Genomic DNA, 27133 nt, shown 5'->3' with positions numbered 1-27133 from the left:
AAGCCACTGAAATATACTGGGGGTTATTTACTAACGACAAATCCACTTTGCACTACGAGCAGTGGTGGTTGGTGCTCCATTTTTTTAGGGGGGCGCAAAAAACCTACAACCAACCCCCCCCCCCACGTCACTTGCCGTGATGGGGCCTATAGACAGAAAGACAGAGGGATAGATTGGATAGGACAGACAGATAGACAAATAGACAGATATACATAAGATAGACATACAGACAGGTAGATATGCAGTTAAACAGATAAATAGATATACATAGATAGATATACAGACAGACGGACGGATGGACAGATAGATAGATAGATAGATATACAAATAGATAGGTAGATAGAGAGATAGATAGAGAGATAGACAGATAGATATACATACAGATAGATAGATAGATATACAGACAGACAGATAGATAGACATACAGATATACAGATAGACAGATATACATATAGATAGACAGACAGATAGAATAGATATACATATAGATAGATAGATATACAGATAGATATACAGACAGACAGATAGATAGATAAACAGATAGATATACAGACAGACAGATAGATAGATAGATAGATATACAGACAGATAGATAGATTTACATACAGATAGATAGATAGATAGATAGATAGATAGATAGATAGATAGATAGATAGATAGATAGATAGATAGATAGATAGATAGATAGATAGATAGATAGATAGATAGACATACAGATAGATAGATAGATAGATAGATAGATAGATAGATAGATAGATAGATAGATAGATAGATAGATAGATAGACATACAGATAGATAGATATACATACAGATAGATAGATAGATAGATAGATAGATATACATAGAGATAGATAGATAAACAGACAGACAGACAGATAGATATACAGATAGATAGATAGATAGATAGATAGATAGATAGATAGATAGATAGATAGATAGATAGATAGATAGATAGATAGATAGATAGATATACAGATAGATAGATAGATAGATAGATAGATAGATAGATAGATAGATAGATAGATAGATAGATAGATAGATAGATAGATAGATAGATAGATAATTAGACAGACAGACAGATAGATATACATATAGATAGATAGACAGACAGATAGATAAATATACAGATAGATAGATAGACAGACAGATATACATATAGATAGCTAGATAGATATACATACAGATAGATAGATAGAGAGAGAGGGTGAGAGGGAGAGAGAGAGAGAGAGAGAGAGAGAGAGAGAGAGAACACTGACACTTCCACCTAAACCGTCCCCCTCCACCCCCCTTCTCCATGGGAGCACAGCATCAGCACTTACCTTGATGACTATGTGCTCCTCTCCAGTGTTCTCCGCTCCTCTCCTGCAGTGTGCGCTACTCCTCTTACTTCCTGTTTCCTCTCTCGGGTGCAATGGGAGAGAGAAGACAGGAAGTGACATCTGAGTCAGATGTCAATCAAACTGCCCGGCCGTAGTAATACATACTACAGTGCCGGGGCGGAAACTACTCAGCGCTTCAGAAAGCGCCCCAAGGCGGGCTAAACGCCCGCAAATGAAGCGCCACGTCTGCAATCTCATGATTGAATTGATGTGGCGGTTCACATAGTGCACTGTGTCTGGCGCTCGAACACAGTGCACTTCCTTAAAGAACTTTTTTTTTAAAGGAGCAGTTTTAAACTTTTTTTTTTTTTTTACATTTTTTTTTTTTTGTGACTACACAGAAGGGGTGGCGGCGCCCGGGCGCCCCCTATGGACGGGCCGCCACTGACTACGAGTACAAACTACAAGTGCAAAGTGCACTTGAAATAGCACTGAAAGTGCACTTGGAAGTGCAGTCACTGTAGATCCGAGGGGGACATGCAAGGAAAATAAAAAACAGCATTTTAGCTTGCACATGTTTGGATAATAAAAGCAGCAGAATTTCCCCTCATTTCAGATCTACCCCTCAGATTTACAGCAACTGCACTTCCAAGTGCACTTTCAATGCAATTTCAAGTGCACTTGTAGTTTTCACTTGTAGTGCAAAGTGGATTTGCCTTTTGTAAATAACCCCCGTTGCGTTAAACGTGCAGTAGCACACAGAAATATACTGCGTTAAATGTGCACTAACGCACTGAAATATAATGCGTTAAATGGCACATAACGCACTGAAATATACTGTGTTAAACGTGCACTAATGCACTGAAATATACTACATCAAACGGCACATAACGCACTGAACTATATACTGCAGTAAACATGCCCTGACAAAATAAACTGACACTAATGTAAAAATAAATGGTCACTAGACTTACACTGACTGAACTATCACTAGATTCACTTTAAAGTGACACTTAAGTAAAATTGAATGGGCATACTACACTCACACTGATTGAAATATCCCTACATTCACACTAATGTAAAGATGAATGGTCACAGTACACTCACACTGAACTATCACTAGATTCACACTAAACTGATATTCTACAATGACAATAGAATCAGAATAGCACACTAACTCTCTAGTAGCACTGAATAGATCCCTGTTCTATCGCCAATATCACACTGCAAATGGCCGCTATTGAAAAAATACTTTTATAGTGTGGGGTGTGACTAACAACAATGAGCCATGATTGGATAAAGTCATCCTAACAGCATGCAATCATGGCTCTGATAGTGCTATGTGCTCTGACTGGGCAAAGCTTTCATTGCTTTAGCCAATCAGGGCTTCCAATGCACTGTGCAGCAGAGCAGTGCATTGTGGTGGTTCGGCGGGCTGAACAAATGGTCGAACGCCCCGATAATTCGGGTCTTCATCGAACGGGCGCCCATCCCTATTCACTGAATAAAACTAGAAAATTCTTATCACCATCACCCAGTTAGACCTACTCACATATTAAAAAAAAAAGGAGCTTTACAAATGACCAGAATCTTTAATAAGTGTAAATATGACTGAATTTGGAACCATTCCTAATTGTATATACATCAAATACAATCATCTGAAATGTCCAGAAGTAACCCAAGACCTTATAGGTATTCCATCCATCTTGAAGAAGGTAGGTCAATGCACGTAATTTCTACAGGTCACTAAGAGTGTCCGTGTTATTTTTCCCAGGTAATATTCTGTGCTGCTGGATGGTATAGATGGACCAGATAACAAAGGATTACTAGGCATTAATTGATTGTCTGTATTCTCTTATTGTAGGTAGGATGTAGAGCAGATATAGGACAGTCCCATATCTAATGGTAGGAGGACTTTTATCTCAGTCATTGGGCTCATAGCAGAATATACACTCAGAATTTTGTTCCTCTGCCGGTTCAACTTGTATAGTGACCGAATGGAAGGGGAAATTGTCAAAAACATTTTGTGTGACTTCATTCAAAATTCTTTTGGAGTCATCTGAAGATTCTGTGAAAAAAAAAAAGGATGGCTGGTTACATACTGCATATAAACATAAAAATATACTAGTTCCTAATAAAAGCCAAAATTTTAATATTTTTTTTTTGTTTGTTTTGATCCAACAGGGAATTGGTAAAAATGGGTAGAGCTTTTTTTGCTTTTTGTGTCCTGTTGGTAAGATATTCCCTCGTTTAGTGTCTCAAGATATAACATGAAGTAAAATAAAATCTCTTCAGTAAAGGAGATCCTCTCTAAAGTTGACCATAGATGGATCACAATCTGGCCAGTTCAGTAAGGACTGGCCAAATTTTGATCCCGCTATGGCTGTTCCTGCTAGACAGAAGTCAAACTAAAGATCAACTTTTTTTAAAAGCAATGTTGCAAATTTAAACAGTTATTTCTGTAGCAATTGTTCCAGTTATGCCCTGTACACAAGGTCGGACATTCCGACAACAAAATCCGTAGGATTTTGGCCCGAACTTGTCTTGCATACACACAGTCGCACAAAGTTGTCGGAAAATCCGATCTTTCAGAACGTGGTGACGTACAACACGTACGTCGAGACTATAAAGAGGGCAGTATCCAATAGCTTTTGTCTCGTAATTTATTCTGAGCATGCGTGGCACTTTGTCCGTCGGAATTGTCTACACACGATTTAAACGATCGGATTTTGTTGTCGGAAAATTCTGGTATAAATTAAAGTAACACAGTGCCATTTCACAAAAAAGCGTGGTCATGAAGGGGGGTAAACCTTCTGGTGGGCTAGTGGTTAATGAATACAAAGCTACATTAATTTGTGTCCTGCATGGAGCTTAACTTTAGCTTGCTAGTACACAGAGAAGAAATTGGAAATTCCACACAGATAAGGTCTATTGTGAGAATAGAAACTTCAGAGCAAGAGTGATAACTACAGTATTGAGCCCACAAAGTTTACTGGTAAGAAATAAGGTAGATCATAAGCTCAATAATAGCATGCAATGCAAAACTGCGGTTTCCAAAGCGAGCAAATTCATTTCTTGTATTAAGAGAGGTATGGACTTCAGAGAGAGAGATATCATTTTGCCCCTGTACAAATCATTAGTAAGGCCTCATCTGGAATATGCAGTTCAGTTTTTGGCACCGGTTCTCAGAAAGAATATCAGGGAACTGGAGAAAGTGCAGAGAAGGGCAACCAAACTGATAAGAAGCATGGAGGAACTCAGCTATGAGAAAAGATTAGAGGAACTGAATGTATTTACTCTTGAGAAGAGGCGATTAAGGGGGAATATGATCAACATGTATAAATATATAAGTGGTCCATATAGTGAACTTGGTGTTGAGTTATTCACTTTACGGTCAACAAAGAGGACAAGTGGGCACTCTTTACGTCCAGAAGAAAAGAGATTTAATCTCCAAATCAGGAAAGGTTTCTTCACAGTAAGGGCTCTTTCACGCGGCCGATCCGTTCAGGACGGCCTGTCAGTTTTTCAGGCGGACCTGAACGGATACTCCATAGACCTCTATGGAGTGTCGGATGTCAGTGGTGACATGTCCGCTGACATCCAACCTGCTCCGATCCAGAAAAGTGAGACGGAGGAAAAACCTACTTTTCCATCCGTCTGCGGATCGGATCGTGTGACGACGGACTCTGAGGTCCGTCGTCACCCGATCTCCCATAGGGGAGAGCGGCACTCTAACAGGTCAGTCCCTGTGCAGTGTGCAGAGACGGACCTGACATCTTCCTGCTCAGTGGCGATCAACGGAGCGATCCTTGCTGAGCAAGCGGATATCCACAGGGCAGATCATCACTGATCCGCCCCGTGTGAAAGAGCCCTAAGAGCTGTGAAAATGTGGAATAGACTCCCTCCAGAGGTGGTTCTAGCCAGCTCAGTAGATTGCTTTAAAAAAAGGCCTGGATTCTTTCCTAAATGTGCATTATATAATTGGGTACTAACTTTATAGGTAAAATTGATCCGGGGAAAATCTGATTGCCTCTCGAGGGATCAGGAAGGAATGCTGTAGCAAATTGGATCATGCTTTGCTGGGGTTTTTCACCTTCCTCTAGATCAACTGTGGGTAAAGGATTGTGTATATGGGATTGTATGATATTGTTTTTTATTATGATTGAAATAGATGGACTTGTGTCTTTTTTCAACCTGACTAACTATGTAACATGGCTGTCTTTATGGAAAACAAACTGAATGTGTTACATAAACCCCTTTACAGTCCGAATAAAGAAACAAGAATATTTAGCCTCTAATTTCCATATCAATTTATGCTGGGGTTTAGGACTCTGCTTGAGGTAATACATACAATTTATATTTACTCTCTTGGGTCTGACATATTTTATATGAATTTATTTCCACTTGACTGATTAGTATGCGCACAGAAATGAGGAGAAACATAACATGCTGATTATGCACCAAAGTTGTTCCCAGTTGACCAAGGACTGCTTTTCCTGCAACAGGAAAACTGTCCTAATTCCCAAATCTATGTTCTTTGATTTCTTTTTGCTACTGTTATATTTTAGTAACGTTTTGGTCACTTTTTTAATTATCCATTTGTGCCTGTTAAAGTGCAGACAAAGCCATTTTGAGAATTCAACCAGTCAGAGGCATGGTGGCCCAGTGGTGCTTGAGTATTGAGTAATACTGTCTTGTCCTGTACCTCTCATAATTCAGTAGACTCCGTCTAAGCTAGGTTTACATTTATACAAAAATGTATAAATGAACATGTTTTTGCAGGAAAAGGATGTGCATTTATTATTTTTTTCATATAGGAGCCTGCAAGGCATTGCACACATGATCCTTCAAATTCTTCCTCTAGCTCTCTGCCCGTACCTCTGTCTGGGCTATCAGCTGGATAGCTGGAGGAAAATTTCAATGGTATATGAGTGCACTGATTACTATACTCATTGTCAACTGAGAACTACAAGGTTGTCTGCAGTGGTGAGAATCAGGACATGTAGTTCATGCATTCACAGATCACGGTGAATAAATGACGCAGCTGCACCGCACCAATTATAAATGTGACAGCGGCTGCGGGGAAGAACTGAGGGTGGAGGAGAAGCATTTGGACCATGTTGCATGTTACACGCTAAGGTTAGGTTCACATCTCTGCAGCAAGGAAAAGCGTGCAAAATCGCACAGGTTTCTGACCCACAGAGAAATGCACTGCACTTTAGCAGACATGGGTGGCATCAATTGTTAATGGCACCTCTACACATTGGCAACCACAACTTTTCGGATGCGCCAAACTGCATCGTGTAACACATTTTGGACAATTTCATGCTCCCAACTTTGTGGGAACAGTTTGGGGATGTCCTGTTCCAACATGACTTCGCAGTGGTCACTGCCTGACTTCACAAATGCGCTTCTAGATGAATGGTCAAACATTCCCATAGACACACTCCTAAGCCTTTCCAGAAGAGTTGAAGCTGTTATAGCTGCAAAGGATGGGCCAACTCAATATTGAACCCTACGGACTAAGACTGGGATGCCATTAAAGTTCAGGTGCTTGTACAGGCCTAAATAGAGGTGTAACATGTAACATGGTGCAAAAGGTGAACTTTAAGCTGCTCAAACCCCTTTTAGCTAGTTCCTGATGAACCAGATGAAATTCACTTAGTGGATGGTCCTGTTGGCCAGTTGAAAAAAAATCAAAAGAGCCAGGTAAAAAATGGTTGGCAAAACGGTGGCTGCAGATGCAAGCAGAGTCTCCTGTACTGACTCCGCCTCCTAAAACTCACAAAGCAAGGACCATAAAGACATGGATGAGTGAGTTTGGGATGGAGGAGCTTTGACTGGCCTGACCTCAACCCAATAAAAAAAACCTTTGGAAAGAATTAGAATGGAGACTGCAAGCCAAGCCTTCTCTCCAACATCAGTGCCTGACCTCACAAATGCGCTTCTGAAAGAATAGTCTCCATAGACACTCCTAAACCTTGTGGACAGCCTTCCCAGAAGAGTTGAAGCTGTTATAGCTGCAAAGGGTGGACCAACTCAATATCGATAAAGGACTCAATATGGACTAAGACTGGGATGCCATTGATTGTAAAGCAGGTGCCCTAATACTTTTATTAATATAGTGTATATATTGCAGATTTCCATTCATTAGATGAAGGGGTTGCATTTGTTTTGTTCTTTCATTCATTTTGTTTTCACCTGGTAATCCTGTCTCTTCATATGTACACTCAATGTTCTACTGTATCTATAGAGAGCCATGGCTGCCACTCAGGTTAGACTTCAAACATGTCTACCTTTCTTTATCACCATTACATGGGGCTAGAGGAATAAGTAGTTTACATGTTTTTTGTATTCAGTTTCTGCCCACACAAATTGTTGAGGAAACTAAATTTTTAGTAGGATCAACAGGTATCTTCTATATTTGCTTAAAATGCTCTTAGTCTGAAAAATTAAAGCTAATGCAGCCAACACAACTAAGGACTTGAAATCGACAATATATATATATATAAAAAAAAAAAAAATTGTATATGTGTTTTGTTACTTTGTTAATCTAAAGCCCAACACACAAAATGTATGCATTGAAGCTTATCAGTCTTTAGATGTGGTGGCTGCAATATATTAAATTTTTGTTCTTGGGCTTAGTTGTGCTTTAACCCTTTAAAGTCCACATTTTTCAATGAGTTAGCATGACTCAAAATGTGCGCTACCAAACGGTGAAGCAGAACATTAAAGGGTTAAGCAACGATTATTCGTGTTCATTGCCAAAGTTTGTCTTTTTCCCCCATCAGACACTATAAAGCCTCAGGTTCACAATCTATATGAGTGATGGTTTGCTGTGTTCCAGGCAGCAGCAGACAGGTCACTCAGAACCCGAGGCATTGTTATTTCCTGATGGAAAGCTCCCGGGGCTGAGCGGCTGGTGGCAGCGGAGGAGCACGTTCTGATGAAAGCTGCTGAAGGATTGAATGACAGGTAAAGCCTTCAAATAAAAGAACATTAAAAAGTAGCTTTATTGCGCAACAATTGAACTTTTGTTCCCGGCACACAAACAGTTACTGACCTGTGGCAATATGGGCGGAGAGGATGACTTGATTCATTGTTAAAGCCAAGAGATGAAGGCTGTGGACTGATTTAACCCCATTCACAGTAAGAATACTCTGCTTCACAGCACTGTAATTAATCCCGCGAGGAACCCCTGTAAAACAGAATGATTTCCTGTTAGATGGGAGGTCGCCCTAAAGTCATCAATGAAACGTGGGAGATTGCAATCTCCAACCTCTCATTAGAGTTCTTAGAAATGAAGATTAAAGTCAGCTTTCAATCTATAGACTGTTCATTTGATGCACACAACAGGCACCCTTTCATGCATTGTGGACACCTCTGAGAGATAAACATACAGCGCTATAGTTGCGATCCCCAAGCCTATTGCAGTTTTGTTCAGCAGGACCATTAAAGTGGAACTAAACCTATGAATTTAACTGTTTCCCAAAACAGTTACATTCAAGGCATGCCGTGAACGATAACAGTAATAACGTGTACACACGACCGGACTTTCCGGCAGAAAGGGTCATCGGAATCATTTAATTGGATATTACGATCTTGTGTGGGCTGCAGCTGACTTTTTTCTTAAAAAATTGCGACGGACCTAGAAATAGAACACGTTTTAAATCTTTCTGACGGAATCAATTTCTATCGGGAAAACCATTCGTCTGTATGCTGGTCCGACGGACCAAATACGACACAAGGGCAGCTATTGGTTACTGGCTATTGAAATTCCTTTTCTAGTCATGTAGTAGGCCATCGCGTTAGAAACGAACAGACTTTGGTGTGATAGTGTGAGGACAAGTCCGTGTAGTCGGAACTCCATCGAAAATCTGTCGGAAAGACCATCAGAGTTTATTCTGACAGAAAGTCCGGTTGTGTGTACGTGGCATTACAGTTACTTGTGCTCTCAACTGACCTGTCAAGCCATCAAATAGCTGGTATCATAAATGATCACATTTTTGGAGGAATGGACACCATTTCCTATATAAACTTGATTTTATTGTAAATTTATATGCTATGAGGAAGGCTTTTGCCGAAACATGTTAGCGTTTTGATGTCATACTGCTGTTTGTGCTCAATAAAGATTTAAGAAGAAGCAATCGAGTTGCCGGAATTCTTTTTGCAATTTTAGTGTATGGGACACAATGGCCTGAACACCGTTATTCAGCTCATTATCCTATAAACATGCGGTAGAGCTTGGGTGAGTTTTTGTCTACACATGTGATCACATGTGCAGCACCATGGCAACTACAGTTTAAGCAGAGGCAAAGATGGCAGCTTCCTTGGCTGTGAAATATAGGAGGGTTTAGTTCAGATTTAAAGAGGACTTAGGCTCCATTCCCACTTGTACAACTCCAAAGTTGCTCCGACTTTGGAGTGCAACTTTGATGCAACTTGGATGCTACTTTTGCAACTGTTGCACAACTGTTGCATTGTATAACATTCAGGTATGACTTTAAGGCCCGGTTCACACTGGTGTGTCATGGATCCAACTTGTGAGAGCACAAGTCGGATGACATGTCAAATTAAATGTTTCCCTATGAGAGCCATCTTAACTGTTTCGGCACAAGTCGCTCCGACTTTAGAAAAGGTTCCTGCACTACTTTGGTCCAACTTTGGTATGACTTCAATGCCATAGAGTGTAAAAAGTCACATTAAAGCCCGATACACACTATCAGATTTTCTGCTGATTTTTGTCTTCAGATTGTAGTGCAAGGGCCTGCTTGATTGCATACAAATTGAAACTCCTAAGGTTTGACCTCATATTATATGGTTTTGGTAAATCTGAAGACAAAAATCTGTAGAAAATCTGATAGTGTGTATGGAGTTTAAGTTGGATAAAAGTTGGACTGCAGTTGAAGGGCAAAGTCGGATTGAAAGTCGTGCTACTTTCATGTCGGAACAGTGTGAATATAGCCTTATGTAACTTTTGAGGCTTAGCATTGTCTATGGCCCTCAAGTTGCATGGAAGTCGAACCAAAGTAGTGCATGAACTACTTTGAAGTTGCAGCAATTTTAAGCTGTACATATAGAAATTGTTATCATTGGAAAACATGAGAACAATTTGTCATGCAACTTTTATGTCTAAAGTTGCATGGCAAGCTGCATAAGGGTGAATGGAGCTAAAATGTTAGAAACTGACTTTGCTGTTCTTTTTTGCACACACAGCTCAAACATCTTCTTTCTTGCTGTCATGCACTGAAGCTGACTGTTTTCAGTGACTATCTGCAGGCTCTTACCTCTATGTTAAGCAGATGTTACCCCAGGGCCCAGGTGCCCTACATGTCATCACAGGTTCACAATCAATGGGGCAGTTTTGCATGTGCTGGCCTCTATTTATTATAGACAGTGCCTTGAAAAAGTATTCATATTCCTTAACATTTTCCATATTTTGTCATGTTACAACCAAAAACTTAAATTTATTTTATTGGGATTTTATGTGATAGAACAAGACAAAATGGCACATAATTGTGAAGTAGAAGGAAAATAATAAATGGTTTTTATTTTATTTTTTTACAAACAAATATCTGAAAAGTGTGCTGTGCATTTGTATTCAGCCCCCTTTAGGCCTTCAAAATATCTGTCAAATACAATACCCATTACCATGCTCAGTCCTGGGTGTGATAGGTCAGTGATCCCCTATTACTTCCATTCCTAACAATGTGCCTATGAGACCTAACTTGTGAGACGCAGAGACATTGACTAGTAGGATCAGTTCCTCTGCCTACCTCAGTTTCAGTCCCTTGGGCTGCTGTGTTAAAGTGACCCCATCACCAGGCAACAATAAAACTAAGCCAACCTCTAAAACAGGCATCACTAAATGGCAGACGGCAGTCCGGATCCAGACCTTTACAATGCCTTTGACTCCTTCCAGTTGTATATATTTTGGTATACCCCATGTGCATGTGTTTGTGAGGGGATTCTGTAATATTTCTTACCTTCCATTAGAACAATGAGAATATCTCGTAGAACGGTGACTGTTGTGGCCAAGACAAAAATGGAGAATATAAAAGTACAGATGGGATCAGCTATCTTATACTGAGGCTACAAAAAAAGGAAAAGACATAAAAAAAAATGAGATTCCTTTTCACATCCTGTGTCTTTTGTTTCATTCCCAACATCCCTAACCCTTAAAACCCTTAAAACTTTTTGCAGCCTACACGAACCTAATCCCCCTTCAAGTCCGACAGTATAACCCCATATTCACGGTATGTCCCATCTCCTCCAGGACAAGCCGCTCATTTGCTCAGGAGGACGATGACAAAGAAGGTTCTTAGCTAAAGGTAGGAAGGCCCTATATGACCCCAACTTTAATACAGCCCCTACTATCCTTGTTCTGTTCCCGTGCTGATATTTACATCGGCTGACAAACACTGGTAGATAATGAATGCATACTACAAACTAACTCAGAGATCAATACAGTGGATTGACTTAGTTACTGATTTGTACAGACCCTAGTGGTCTCTACATGCTGCACAAAGCTCTATCAACTAAAAAGAAAAAACCTCCCAAATGGGCCCGCTTTTGGTTAGGTAGTGGGTGAAGACTTGGTAAAAAGTAAAAGGGTCAGACTCATATTTCAGTTGTTGGCAAGTGCTGGACAGTTGTTATATTTTATTATATAGAGAATGTAATAGAATGCAAAAAAAAAAACAATAAGAGGGAGCATCCAAAAATGACAGGTAGACAAAACTAACAGGGAGACGGGATCGAAGTTGGTTATTATTGCACGTTAAAGTGATTGTAAATGATCACCTTGTAAAACAGCCCATTAAGTTTAAAATAGAAATGAAAGGCAACACATTTGTATATATATATAAAAACACATTCTAAATACCCTTTTTCCCCATTTTTTTAAGTGATCACATTCCCTCTGTTCTCAGCTGCATAAGAGCTGGGGGGAGGGGGGGCAGGGGAGAGAAGCAGCAGCACACTGATCTCCCCAATAAATGGCTTTGCGGGGGTGGGGGGTGGTGTCAGGACAAGTCTGATCATTTAGATCAATTAAAATGCAATTCCTTGCTAAAATCATCTCTTGTCGAGGTTACACACAACAACAAAACAAACAAACAAAAAAGGAAAAAATACCTTATGTAAATGCCTTATGCACATTCTCAAATTTTGGTTTGTCTATTTGGTCTCATTGGTTATGAGTATTGAGATAGCAGCAACCTCAGCTTATGCATTTTCCCAGTAACTCATGCGCCTGGACTTTTTTGGGTGTATGTGCTCTCATGCCTAGCGTGGTCAATTTTTAATAGGAAAGCAGATGGACTGGCTGGAACACTGGGGATTTCACACAACGGAAGCAATACAAAGAGAACTGGATACTACATGGTACAGCAGGCACATATCAGGAATATGTTCTGTTGGGGTAACATACACTTTAAGTTCATTGTTGTAGTACCCAAGATCTGTGAATCTAGGATATAACTAAATATCACTTCTGGGTGGAATTACCTTTTATGTAACTGGAGCAAAACTAACTTGTAGTTTTCTATATGTTTAATTAGTACAAATTGATATTAAAATGTTGGAAATGGAAATGTGAATTAGACAGAATACTAATTAAAGCAAACCTCTCATATCCTAATTAAAATACACAATTGTCTTTACTCTGAAGGACAGGTGGTTGACTTATTTTAACTTTCAGCCCTGAGATTATCTGACCTTGAAGTATATGATGAGCGCACTGATTAGCACGCTGATGCTCTGGAAGAGATCTCCGATGACATGGATGAAGGCTGCACGTATACTAGCATTAGTCTGAGGCTTGTAATCTGGTGCATTATGTTGATGCTGACCTCCAGTGTGGCTGTGACCATGTCCAGTGTCGGCGTGGCTGTGACCATGTCCAGTGCTGTGGAGGACCACAGCCAAACTGTTCAGATATAGAAAGATAAGTCACCATGTAATAAAGCTGGAATTTTCATTGTCAACCTTATTTTGTATGAACTTTTTTTTAACATCTTTAGCCTTCAAAACACATTTTGCATGAAAGAAGAGATACAGCTTGACAATTTATATTAATCAGGCAAACGCTTGTCTAGGAACTTTTACAGTAGAACATGTAAGTAGAATAATCAATGTGCCTGGTGAATCCCTCCTATTCAGCCACCCACCCAGTCTTGGCTCAGAGGAGGATGGGTAAAAGGGGGTAAAAACAGGGAGAGGTGGGGGAACAGGGAGGTGGGGGAGGAGAGGAAAAAGTGAAGAAGAGAAGGGGCTAAAGGGCAGGATAGAAGAGAAGGTTAAGCCTAGTTCACATGGCTAAAGGATTCGTCAACCTTCGGTCCTCAGACTTATAATAAAGACACAGAACTGAGTGATGTGGTTTAAATGGCCACAGCAGCCATTTTATTATCAAATGAATAAGAAACTAAAACAGAACAATTTTAACAATGCAACCACTAGAGGGTCTTTGGGTGTACTCAAGGCACACTTTATGACTATAAACGACCATATCCTCAGCCGCGCCCCATCCGACTCGAAGACGTTGTGACTTACATTTTAGACTTTTTAGACTTTCCCCCAGAGGACCTACCTCCTGGGAGAACCACCAACAACCAACCAGGTGGAAGTGCCATACCCTAGATGGGCCCCCAATTCTTTAACAATATGGTAAATCACTGACTCCCCAAAGACCCCCTGACCTGCAAACTGTTGTGACAAAATTCCAAATGTTCCAAAAAAATTTTTTTTATTATTAATAGAAAAATTTGTAGCACAAAAAAAACTGACCCCCCTGGACCCACCTTATCCGAAATTTGTAAGTACTACAAGTAGGCCACAAGCTACAGCTCCTCCTCTCCTCTGACGCCGATTAGAAAGCCACCCAGACTTTGCTCCAGGTTTTACTGACAAAAAAAAAAAGCTTTCCAACTTCAACCCGACCAGAAGTTAGTGAGAGCCTCCACCTTCTTTGGTCTGGCTGGATGAGTTCGCCCTACAGCCTTGTTTGGCCCTCTCACTACCTCAGTTTTGGGCCGCTGGAAGCTCTTGTAACTTTCTCATCTTCTCCAGTCCCTTCCAGATCATACCTTTTTCCACAGATCACCTGCTCCATTTATGGATCTCTGCCTAGGGGAAGGACCCATGCAGAAATCTCCCTCTTGCAGTATCCTTCTAGCCGTCACATCTTAGTAAGACCCTAATTACTTATACAAGTGGGAAAGAGATCTTAATATCACTTTATTGGAAGATCAAAAGAATCAAATACTTTATTTGCTCATAAAGAGTCGCTTTGTAGCAGATGTCCTGAAAGATTTTGACACATTGGTATCGGACGCCACCCGTCTTAGCATCAATGTTCCCCGGTCACAGCCCGGTATGTTGGCGATGCAACATGCAGCCTGGCTTCACATCTTCTGGGACTGCCTTAAGATCTGACCCATTTGGCAACAGTTTCTAGGGATTATACACAAACTTACAGACTTCTCTCTTTTTTTGACAATCCAGCTGCAGTGCTCCTTAACTAGACTCCTATGTCCAGTAAGAGATACCGCAAGTCATTGCTGAAGCATCTCCTGATTGCCGCTAGGGCATGTATCCCCCAGTATGTGGAAACAATCCCCACTCACTGTGTCACATTGGTTTGCCAGGGTGAACGACATCCAACAAATGGAGTGCCTGATGGCTGCAGTCAAGGACAGAACGGAAGAACATAATACACGACGGCTGTATTGGGACATGTTTCACTTTTACAATGCATATTTAGCCTACTCTTGACTTGGATCACTCATCTTGGGGCTAGATTCCTGGTTCCGTCTATTCCACTGTACCCCTATCCTCACTCTTCTCTGAGTCGCATTCTATCTTTTTTATTTTTTATTTGACACAGCAGGCTGAACAAAAAAAACTGAAGCGCTTGGGAGGAGATACTGTACTAACAATCCAATGTTAGAACAAAGAGCTCCCCACTAAACTATTGTGTTCTGACATGAGGATGGCCCCCCGGCCAGAACACACTGGTAAGCTCTCTCAGTCATTGGTGGAGAGTGCTGATCAGCTGACTTTTTTTGGTCATGGCCCTTCGACAAAAGCAGGATGATGAGTTGGCTTCTGCTGGCCAGTTTCTACTGAACTGGCTGAAACCACCCGATACTCAGCCCGTGTGTACGGCTTTAGGGAAGGCCCTTACCTCTGCCCCTTCTTGGAAGGGCATCATCCCCCTCTCATTTAACGCTGACTATACCATGATGGTACAACAGAAAGATAAAAAAAAGTGACTGCATACAGAATTCCACATTGTTTTACAGTACAAAATTATTCATTATCATTTGGTGTATGTACTTACAAACATGGGATGATGTATACTATAGAAAAGTAACTGAACTTACATAATATTTGCTCCAAGGGCACACGCTGATGTGATGAGCATCACTAACCCATCTATGTTGTAATCAGGATGAATAATTCTTTCACATGCCAAGTAAACCAGCACGCCTGTGACCACCCAGATGGAAATCATGGACATTAAGGCACCAACTATTTCTAAAATAAATAAAGACAAGTACTTGTAAAAAGCAGGTTATAGAAGCAGATTGTCTTGGCAGAAAATGTCAAAATGGGTGAGCACTGGATGAATATGGCCTTAGTGAGTTGGTCTGCAGGGGGGGGTTTGGGTCTAACACAGCAAAACCACTTAAACTGTAATTCCAGCCAAGGCACACGTTTTAAATATATTGGAGAAGGGTTAGAACCTCTGTCGGGGTTTTGTTGATTCCTGTATCCTTGTTTGTAGTTTTTTTTTCCCCAATTCCTATGTGGTGTGCGGGCTCCCCCTGTTTCCTGATTACTCAGGTATAGGGATGAGCTCAGGCATGTTTAGATCCTAGTCCACTTTTACTATCCCACCAAGAAGTTTCAACTGTGAACTGTCAACCATAGGTGGCCGAGGAAGTCCCCGCCCTGCAGACGAATGTATACAAGGAGCAGGTATACGCATGGCTGCTGGGCAGGGAATGCCTTGGTGGTCTGCAGTGACAGCTTCCTTGCGGGAGAACTCAGGCAGGGTTGGACTAGGATTAGAACTTGCATGGACTTATCCCTACTTAGAAGTGGTATCCACCATATAACACATGGGGCTTGGGGTTCCCTCCATTATTGCACTGGACTCAGGACCATTAGCAGCTGACATAGCCATTAAATCTGTGTTATGTATTTAGGAATACGGTTATAGAGAAGTGTTGTATTTATATAAAAATATTTATTTAAGCTATTTATTCTTTTTTTTTGTTTCATTATTTATAAAGCTACAGAAACGTATTCATTTGCATTCAATGATTTCTAATATGAACACTGACATAAATATTCATTGCATGTATTCAATACATAATACCTTGGTCAGATTTTTGTTTTTGTTTTTTTTGCTGTGTGCATTTTATTTGGGAGATTTCCCTTCACATCCTGTTCTGGGGATGCAATTGAAAGAATGGGGAAATCTCTGCCACGAGATAAAAGGATACAGGAGGGCCCTTCCTGTGGTAGCTTACAATATAAAATCAAAAAGTGATGGACAAGCGATACAAAAGGTAATATCTCTGAAGGATAAGCTGATGGAGAAAGTAAAAGTACAGGTTATGGCAGGATAGACATCTTGAAGATATGAGTTTTTACATTTTTTTACATTTTTTTTCACTTTCAGTCCCAATATGGATCCTCATTGGCACACAGACAGCAGTGTGTGATTGGGGATCTAAATCTTCCATAAGTTGATAATGAGCAGACCAGCCCTATTTTTTATAAGCTCTGGATTGTATGTACGGTAGATTAGACACAGCTGTGATTAATTATAACAGTCTGTATATAGTGAACTTCATTCTGCAAAGCTGAAAACTGATGTAGCTTATTGTGAAAAGGAGACAACAGCTCCACCTTCTGGCTATATAGAAGGTTAACGAATAGTATTATGCAATATAATATACAGTAGTAGTACTACATTTTTTTTCTGAACATGATAAACAAAGAAACAGAATATGTACCAACCCACTAAAGATTCTAGTTCATTAGAATTCCGTGATATCCACTACACTTCTACACTACAAGATCCCTACATTTGCCATCGGATAGGATTAAGCATATTGTCACACGAGACAATGGAGGTTATCCACTTTGCACTACAAGTGCAAACTACAAGTGCAAAGAGAACTTGAAATTGCACTTACATACATACATACACATATATATATATATATATATATATATATACACATATATATATATATATATATATATATATATATATATATAGTTACATAGTAAGTAAGGTTGAATAAAGACACCAGTCCATCTAGTTCAACCTGAGTGAGTGTCTTCAATTGTCCCTATCCCTGTACTTTGTGTCTCATTAAGATCAGCATCTATTATATCATTATTTATTTAAGGTACACATATAGCCAGGGCCGTCTTTAAGGCAGGGCAAAAGGGACAGCTGCCCTGGGCCCTGTCGTTGTGGGGCCCAAATCAGCTGCCTCATACTTGCCAACTATCCCAGTTTAAATTCCCTTGTCCCTTGAAGTTTTAGCCCCTTGCTGTGTCCCTTCAGTGTGAAGTGCTGCTACTAATGCTGCCCAGCTCTGCCCTATTGTTGTGTACAGATGCAGACCCTGTGTTTACATGTAAATAACCGGCATTCATATGTAAATTGCAGCAGCATCCATATGTAAATAGCTGCATCCGGCGGCATAGATATGTAAATAAAGGCAGAATTCATATGTATATCATGCCCCTTGCAGCGAGGAGATGATGTGCTGTAACCTCTAGCAACCAATCAGTGAGCCGCAATGTGTGCTGTAACCTCTAGCAACCAATCAGTGTGCAGTATTGCTGTACAGTAATCTCTAGCAAATAATCAAAAAGCAGAAATAATGTGCTGCAACATCTAACAAATAATCAGTGAGCCGTAATATGTGATGTAACCTCTAGCAACCAGTCAGTAAGGGTAATACTGGCAACCAATCGCAATCACTTCCTGATCTGATACAGTAAATGGATTTTAAGTCTAGCGGCTATTTATTGTATGTCTCAGGTGGAGAGCGAAAATCTATGAGGGGGCCCAAGAAAACATTTACCCAGGGTCAAATCAATATTAAAGACGGCCCTGCATATAGCGTTGTCCATTTACACAACGCTCCACACATACATCGCACACTCACATTGGTCTTGGTCCCTACCCTCAAGGAGCCCACAATCCAAGGTCCCCAACTCACATTACTTTACTAGGGCCAATTTTGAACAGAAGCCAATTAAACTACCAGCATGTCTTTTGGAGTTTTGGACTACTTGTACATCTGAGAACTAAGAATACCTGAAATACCTGTTTACATTACTTATTAACCTGTGTTCCCAGAACACCAAATTGATTGTCCCAAGGCAATTTTAGGCTGGATTCACACCTATGTATTTTTAGTGCTTTTTGAATTTTGCAGATTTGCACTACAGAACGTGTTCCATAGAAAACCATGTTAAATGGACTGTAGTGCAAATCTGCAAAATGCAAAAAGCATTAAAAATGCATAGGTGTGAATCCAGCCTTAAGAAGTGGGGCAGGTGAACCTGTATGATACGTTTTTGTCTCCCTTCATTAGGCTGGATTCACACCTATGCAGTTTTAGTGCTTTTTGCATTTTGCAGACTTGCACTGCAGTCCATTTAACATGGTTTCCTATGGAACACTAGGGGATGAGCCCGGCTTTCTCCTTTGTCGCCGCCATCCAGGGGTCTTCTTCCAACTTCAGGGGTCTTGTCCCGCTCTTCCCTTCTTCCAGGCCTCCACTATCTTCTTACAGCTCTTTTACTAGCGTTGGCCCGGTCTTGTCGCTGTCGCTTGTTGCTGTCGCCACCACTGCCTCCTTTTTCTTCTTCCTTCTGATGCTGACATGATGCTCTCTCCGGCCGTAATGGCAGGGACGTGTTGTGCGGCGACTTAAATAGGCATAAGGGGCGGGGTCACCGGGGATGTCACATGGTGGCCCCACACCTTATGATGTCACAGCCCCAGGACTGTGACGTCATAAGGGGCGTGGTCACCAAGTGACATCACCCGGTGACCCTGCCCCTTATCCCTATATATAAGGCGCTGCACAACGCGTCCCTGCCATTACGACCGGAGAGAGACATCGGAAAGAAGAAGAAGACAGCGACAAGTGACAGCAACAAGCCCCGGCCAATGCTAGTAAAAAAGCTGTAAGAAGATAGCGGAGGCCCGGAAGAAGAAACGAAGAGCGGAACAAGACCCCCAAAGTCGGAAGAATAACCCCGGACGGCGGTGGCGACAAGGGAGAAAGCCAGGCTCCACTACTAGTAAAAGAGCTAGCGGTAAAAGAGCAGAAGATAGAGGAGGAGCCCAGCGAGAAGACCCCCAAAGTCGGAGGAAGACCCCCGGAGCTGTCTAATAAAGTATTTAAAAAAACTGTGTTGTGTTTTTTTATTAACACTTTTTTCCCCGTTACCCTCTACCCTGCGTTAAGTTTAACTGAGTTACTTACATCACTGCCTATGGAACACGATCTGTAGTGCAAATCTGCAAAATGCAAAAAGCACAAAAAATGCATTGGTGTGAATCCAGCCTTATACACTTCAACCTTTAAACAGGTTTGATCTCTTAGGCTGGATTCACACCTATGCATTTTTTGTGCTTTTTGCATTTTGCAGATTTGCACTACAGAACGTGTTCCATAGGAAACAATGTTAAATAGACTATAGTGCAAATCTGCAAAATGCAAAAAGCACCAAAACTGCATTGTGAATCCAGCCCTCTGCCTGATTTACACCTATGCAGGTCGCAGCTTGCATATTCCAGGTGCATTTTGCGTTTTTCAATACACATTTTTTTATCCATTGAAGTCTGCGGAACCAAAAAACTGAAAAAAGTCCTTGGTCCTTTTCATAAATTGCACAGATGTGAACATGACCCATACAAAACCATGTTAAATGAACTGTAGTGTGTTTCTGCAAAACAAAAAATGCACTAAAAATTGCATAGGTGTAAACCAGGCCTTAGGCTGGATTCACACCTATGCATTTTTAGTGCTTTTTGCATTTTGCAGATTTGCAATACAGTCCATTTACCATGGTTTCCTATGGAACACGTTCTGTAGTGCAAATCTGCAAAATGCAAAAAACACTAAAAATGCATAGGTGTGAATCCAGCCTAAAGGTGTCTGGAAAAATTAATTTGGCTTTAGGTTAAATTTCACCCCATTGCTGTTTAGAGTGTACTATCCCTTTCCTGAAATATCTGTAATGGCTAACAGAGTAGTTGAATAAACATTCATATAAATTAGGCCATGGAGAGGCTATAAACCAAATAAAGTGGAACTAAACCCTCCAAGGAAGATGCCATATTCGCCCCTGTTTGATCTGCAGTTGCCGCAGTGCAGAAAATTTTATCAGTTATGACACTAGCCATTTGATGGCTTGACAGCTTGACTGGAAGTACAAGCAACTGTGATATTTATCATTCATTGCATGCTTTGAATGTATCTGTTTTAGAGACGCAGTTCAATTGATGGGTTTAGTTCCATTTTAATAAGGGATTCTAAAGCCTCATACACATGATCGGATTGTTGGCCAACAAAGCATCAGACTTTTGTCCGAAGGGCACGTGTCTGGATTTGGCACACAATTGTCTGCCAACAAACACGAGCGTAGTGACATACTACAAGGAATTTAAGCTCTTGAGTGCCACCCTTTGGGTACCTGCTGCTAATGTCTTGTTTGGTGAGCATTGATTTTGAGCATGCGTGTTTGTACTTTGGACTTTTGTGTGATGGACTTGTGTACACACGACTGGAAAATCTGACAACATTTGTTGGTGGAAAGTTGGCCAACAATTGTGTGATGGAGCGTACTAATATAGGCAAACAGTCTGTCATCTCCCATTTCTCTGCCGAAAATCCGATCGTGTGTCTGAGGCTTTACTGTTAGTTTTTTTTTTATATTTTCCCAGGCACACTGGAACATCTCTTTACAATCTACAGAAGAATGTTCCATTTTGGTCACACTTGTGCTTTTGCCGCTGGCAAAAACTTTCTCGCAACAGGATTGTCATGCAGGAGAGATATATCATGGGATCCTGCCAGCAACAGGGTCACAAATGTGATTTGGGACTCTCAGAAAAAGTAAACAGGATTTCAATGACCATATGCTCCATCCATGCATCTGGGGCGTAAGGCTGGATTCACACCTATGCATTTTTAGTGCTTTTTGCATTTTGAAGATTTGCACTACAGTCCATGTAACATGGTTTCCCATGGAACACGTTCTATAGTGCAAATCTGCAAAATGCAAAAAGCACAAAAAATGCATAGGTCTGAATCCAGCCTAAGGGAGAAGGACTGTGGTGGAGCTCAAGGATAAGATGTGTCAGCACCTCCAGGTCTTGGAAAGAGGTTAATCCTATCCATGGCCATGCTTACCTGCTCTGTACCAGCCATAAGTGAGTCTTTTTGTTGCTGGCTTTGAGGACAACCACAAAGAACCAATGCTGATCAGGAAACTGGACAGATCCACGAAGAGATGGGCTGCATCCGCCATCACTGCCAGGCTTCCCGCTATATAACCACCTAGAAATAAGGAGACATAATCAGTAGCTGGTTGAATCTGTTCTAGATCCATCAACAAGAGCCTACCTGATTGGATTCAAATGGAATAGATTGTTTTGTAATATATTCAACATTTTCCAAGACCCATACATTTTTTCTCATATGGTGTGCCACAAGCACCATGCTGTCTCTGCCTTCTTATATATATCTACATTGGGCATTAAATACCACAATGCATTGTTTCAGCTTTTACTAACATTATTGTCCACTTGACATAGTACTAACACTAATGTCTGTTCTCGTATATATACACTGTATATATCCCTATGGACCTGGGCAAATTTTACATTTCCACTACGGATCTGTATATTAGGCAATAACTTTGTTGCTGTGTAAGATGACAAAGTAATACATACAATGTTTTTTGGGGACAATCTAGGAATTCGTTTTATTTTAAATAAAAAAACAAAAACAAAGTTTTATTCAGTTTAAAATGACACTAACATTTTGCTTCTGGTACAAAGTTTACATTTTACACTAATAAATAACAAACAAAAATAAAAAAGTTGATAAAAAAGGGAAAAAATTATGGAAGAATAAAAAAAAAGGGAGGAAAGAGTCAATTGAGGTTGATTAGGCATAATAAGACTAATACTACTACTAATAATAATAATAATAAATAATAATCATAATAATATTAAGGCATAATAATACCAAGGCATAATAAGGAGTTAAATAAGAATATTTTTTTTTTAAATAATCATCTTTTTTTGTAGCACTTACCCCCGAAGGAGCTGCTGGTTTTGATTGGGCCTGCACTCTACCTAGGAACCCCACTGACTTGACTCAATACCCTTGGCACAGCTGTGGTGCAATGTAATATAGTGCAATGTAATATAGTGCAATATACAACAATGCAAAGTACCTGTATTGTACCCTCAAGATCCACTGGCTCCACCTGGTGATTAAAAACAGTACGCCACACAACTGGATACTTAACCAGACATATTGTTTACTGTAAAATATTTCAATAGGTGGTTACAGTAATTGTACCGCCATCCCGACGTAGGATGTCAGTAGAATATAAAATCAACAGACAAACACAATATGAAAGATATATATATATATATATATATTTATGTATCTAAACCTGGGAGCTCCCGCTACTTTAAAGTTATACGTGAGGCCTCACTTAAAGTACTCTCTCCCGTATCTTCTTTCTTCGCTAGCTAGAGATGACTCCTCTGATATTTGTAATCCAAAAGGTAGGTAAGAGTTAGCTTAAGGTACTCCAGGTATAACTCCAAGAACTTATACACAATGCTTGGGTACTAAAGTGAAGTAGGCCTCAAGCCTGCTCAATGTCAGTTGCTCTGTTACGCCTCTGTGGAACAACAGGTTCCAGTGAGGCCTGTAAGTGAGTCTAACTGTGTGCAGCAAATTAACAAATGGTGGTCCATAACTCGCTCACCGACTGGATCGGAGTTCTGGGTGATGACTTTGATCCAGCAACTGTAGCTTGCTTCTGTATCAGCTGTGCAGATGCTCTTTGTCACTTCGCTGACTGGATCTGGTCCTCCGATACTCCGATAAGCATCTCTGGGCCTCGTCAATCTGATCACCAGCTCTAGACTCCATCAAATCACCTTGCAAACAAGCAGGTTTGCAATCCGCGGTGACTGTCTGCAGCTGTCTCCCAGAAACCTCCTCACAGATCCACACAGGCAGGCAGCATGGTCTCAAAAGACCAAATATGGCCGCTACTGTCCCTTTTATACCCTACCCAGCAGCATATCAGAGTGTTCATGGGTAGGTCACACAGACTCCTGGGTAACAAAGGTCAAACCTTTTATCAAAACAAATAGTACTTCCTATGAAAGTGTTTTTGTGCTTCTGATCACCATATCTGTGCATTACCAGATTTTGTCAGTAAATGGCTCCAACACTGAGCCCTCGCAATGTCCGCAGATTTAACATTGACATATGCATAACCACGTTAATAAACAAATATGTCCCCGCAGTACATTTTTTTTTACCTTTATATATTCTTTACAGTGGTATTAGTCCCAAAAAATGTAATACTGTATATTGAAGCTTACCAATCCTTAGATGAAGTCGCTGCAATAGGAGGACAATAGGGGCACCTTTGGACAGCAGCATTGTTAGTAAGGGGGAAGGTAGTGTTACACTAGCAGATATAGATGGACTTGACTATAACAAATTAAAGTCGAACTTCAGCTAACACTTTATAAGCAGTTATAAACAACAGTTTTCTTTTCTTTTGAGATAAAAGTTTTACATAAATGAAGAACAAAAACCTGACAATTGTAAGCAACCCTGTCGGTGGTAAATTGTTTGCTTCACCCCTCTCTACTGCCACTTTTGATGGACAACTTGATCTGCTAAGAAGTCGAAAAATAACAGACTTACTGCCTGGATCACAAGGTGAAAATAAGGAAAAAGCATTAAAAAAAAGAAAACGAATGCAGCCACCACATCTAAGCCCCTGTACACACGGTCGGAGATTTCCACAACCAAATCCGTCGGATTTTGCCCGTTGGATTTTGTCCATCGGATCTTGTCCGAAAGTGTTGCATACACACGGTCGGACAAAGTTTGGCGAAAAATCCGATCTTTCAGAACGTGATGACATAATTTCGTTACGATGGGACTACATTCAGGCTAGTAGCCAATAGCTTTGATGTAGGAATTTGATCTGAGCATGCGTGGCACTTGGTCCGATCAAAATTCTCTACACATGATCGGAGTATGTCCGACCGGCCCAGTTGGTCGGGAAATATTTCCAACATGTTGGAAAATTCGGTCCGACGGATATTCCGACAGAATCAGTCCGATGCATACCACACACAGTCGGATTATCCGACGACACGGTCCGATAGGACACATTCCGACGGATTCTCCGACCGTCTGTACAAGGGCTAAGATTTGTCAAGCTGCTATTCTGGGCCTTTTCTGGCACTTTTTGTTCACATGTAACAATCAGTATTTTTTGCTAGAAAATTACTTTGAACCCCCAAACATTATATATTTTTTAAAGCAGAGGCCCTAGAGAATAAATTGTTGGGTTTTGCCATTTTTATGTCACAAGGTATTTGCACGGCGTTTTTTCAAACGCAATTTTTTGGGAAAAAATACACATATTTTAATCTTAACGCAAAAAAAGCACAATACATAACCCAATATTTTTATAAAATATAAAAAATGAAGTTACGCTGAGTAAATAGATACCAAACATGACACGTTTTAAAATTGCATACGCCTGTGCAACGGCGACAATTTTACTATTGTAAATTTTACGTAAATTTTACTATCTATAGGCAACATTTTAAAAGCCTTTACAGGTTACAACTTTAGATGTACAGAAGAGGTCTAGAATTACTGCCCATGATCTGACGTTCGCAGCAATACCACACATGTGTGGGACGATTGCTGTTTGCATGAGTTCAGGGCCAAAGTGAGTGTTTTTTTTTTTTTACGCTGTTGCTTTTATTTGTTATTTTTTTTAACACTTTTATTGCTGGCACAAGGAATGTAAACATCCGTGTGACAGCAATAAGGATGTGACAGCTCCTCTTTATGGAGAGATCTGGGGTCTATAAGACCCCAAACCCCGCCTCTACCCTTAAAGTAGAGGTCTAATCACTTATGCGTTTATTAAAAGTCAGCAGCTACAAAAACTGTAGCTGAAGACTTTTATTAAACACACACATACCTGTTCCATGATCCAGCGATGCACTCACCCCAGCTGTGTTCTCTCCGTGTCCTCCCGCGGCTGGCGCTGGCATCCCTACTATGAAACAGTTGCGGCTTCACAGCCGGGTGCTCGCTGCACATGTGCGAGCGGTGCTGCACTCTGTGACTGGTCCCAAAGTCTTCTAGGACCTGTCATGTGCTCCAGAAGACTTCAGGAGGGAGGGGAAGGAGACAAACACATACACAAGCAGGAGCTGGGGAGGAGGCCTTAAAGTGGAAGTTCCACTTTTGGTTGGAAATCTGCTTTAAAAGCATTTAAAACGCGAAGATTGGAGTTTTTGAATGCTTTTGCTTTTTCAAAACTGGTGCTGATCATTTCTGAGTAAACTGAAAGTGATGTCATGTCATCGCTTCCGGTTTACTATAGCGAACAGCTGATCAAAGCTAATCTCGGTTTTGTTCGGCTTTCCGTCCAGCCTGGTCGCTCGAGTTTCCTGGTGGGACGGGAGAGCCTGAGAGAGTCGCAGAAGGCGGCTTGTGGGGGGGGGGGGGGGGGGGCATCCCCTCCCACTGCTTTTAATAGAAGCTGAGTGGCTGGTGAGCTACTCCGGTTGCTATTACAAGAGGGCTGAAAAAGACTCTAAAAGACAGTACCGGATAACGCCGTATAACCACCGAAAGTTCAGCGATGTACCGGTACGTCGCTGGATGGGAAGTGGTTGAAACCGATTTAACTGATGTTTATGCAGATCAGGCGAAATAGTAAGTACTATAAAACATTACAGTGTTACTTTGTATTTAATAAATTACTAAATGTCTACAAAGCTCATTATACACAGGAGTAGCTTCATTTTGACAGCTGCTCCTGCTGTGTAATACAGAGCAATTCCTGGCTGTCATTTTCAAAGCCAGTAATTGCTGACAAGAGCGGCAGAGGGAGCAGTGGCAAGGAGAGAGGTACAGAGTGTAACAGAAAATTGCTTAAGTTTTTTTTTTAGAGGTATATTCCTCAAAATCCTCATGTGGAAGAGTAGAAATGGGTAAAGGGAATATTTCACGTCATCAGGAAGAGAAACCTGTTAGCCCCTGTACACACGGCCCCTGTACACACAGTCGGACATTCTGCCAACCAAATCCGTCGGATTTTGTCAGTCGGATTTTGCCTGTCGGATCTTGTCCGAAACTGTTGCATACAAACGGTCGGACTAAGTTGTCGAAAAATTCGATCATTCAGAACGTGATGACGTAATTTCGTTACGATGGGACTAGTAGCCAATAGCTTTGATGTAGGAATTTGATCTGAGCATGCGTGGCACTTGGTCCGATCAAAATTCTCTACACATGATCGGAGTATGTCCGATCGAACCAGTTTGTCGGAAAATATTTCCAACATGTTCGAAAATTGGGTCCGACGGATATTCCAACGGAATCAGTCCGATGCATACCACACACAGTCGGATTATCCGACAACGCGGTCCGATAGGACACATTCCGACGGATTCTCC

At 40.9% G+C, this 27133-nt stretch overlaps 1 protein-coding gene across 1 annotated transcript in view; it reads right to left on the bottom strand.

Annotated features, from left to right (window-relative positions):
• Positions 1-2892: 2892 nt before the first annotated feature.
• Positions 2893-27133, bottom strand: part of SLC30A8 (solute carrier family 30 member 8) — a 71901-nt gene continuing 47660 nt past the window's right edge. The window contains exons 3-8 of the mRNA XM_077493244.1: positions 21789-21935; positions 15708-15861; positions 13039-13249; positions 11307-11412; positions 8384-8518; positions 2893-3388 (exon numbers count right to left, since the gene is read on the bottom strand). Coding sequence (XP_077349370.1) covers positions 3243-3388; positions 8384-8518; positions 11307-11412; positions 13039-13249; positions 15708-15861; positions 21789-21935 — 899 coding nt within the window. The 3' untranslated portion in view covers positions 2893-3242. The remainder of the gene's footprint in view (positions 3389-8383; positions 8519-11306; positions 11413-13038; positions 13250-15707; positions 15862-21788; positions 21936-27133) is intronic.

This window comes from Lithobates pipiens, unplaced genomic scaffold (genome assembly GCF_037356315.1).
Source record: "Lithobates pipiens isolate NorthernLeopardFrog02 unplaced genomic scaffold, aLitPip1_a1.2 Scaffold_19, whole genome shotgun sequence".
Classification (NCBI taxonomy): domain Eukaryota; kingdom Metazoa; phylum Chordata; class Amphibia; order Anura; family Ranidae; genus Lithobates; species Lithobates pipiens.
This window is presented reverse-complemented; position numbering and strand designations above follow the sequence as displayed.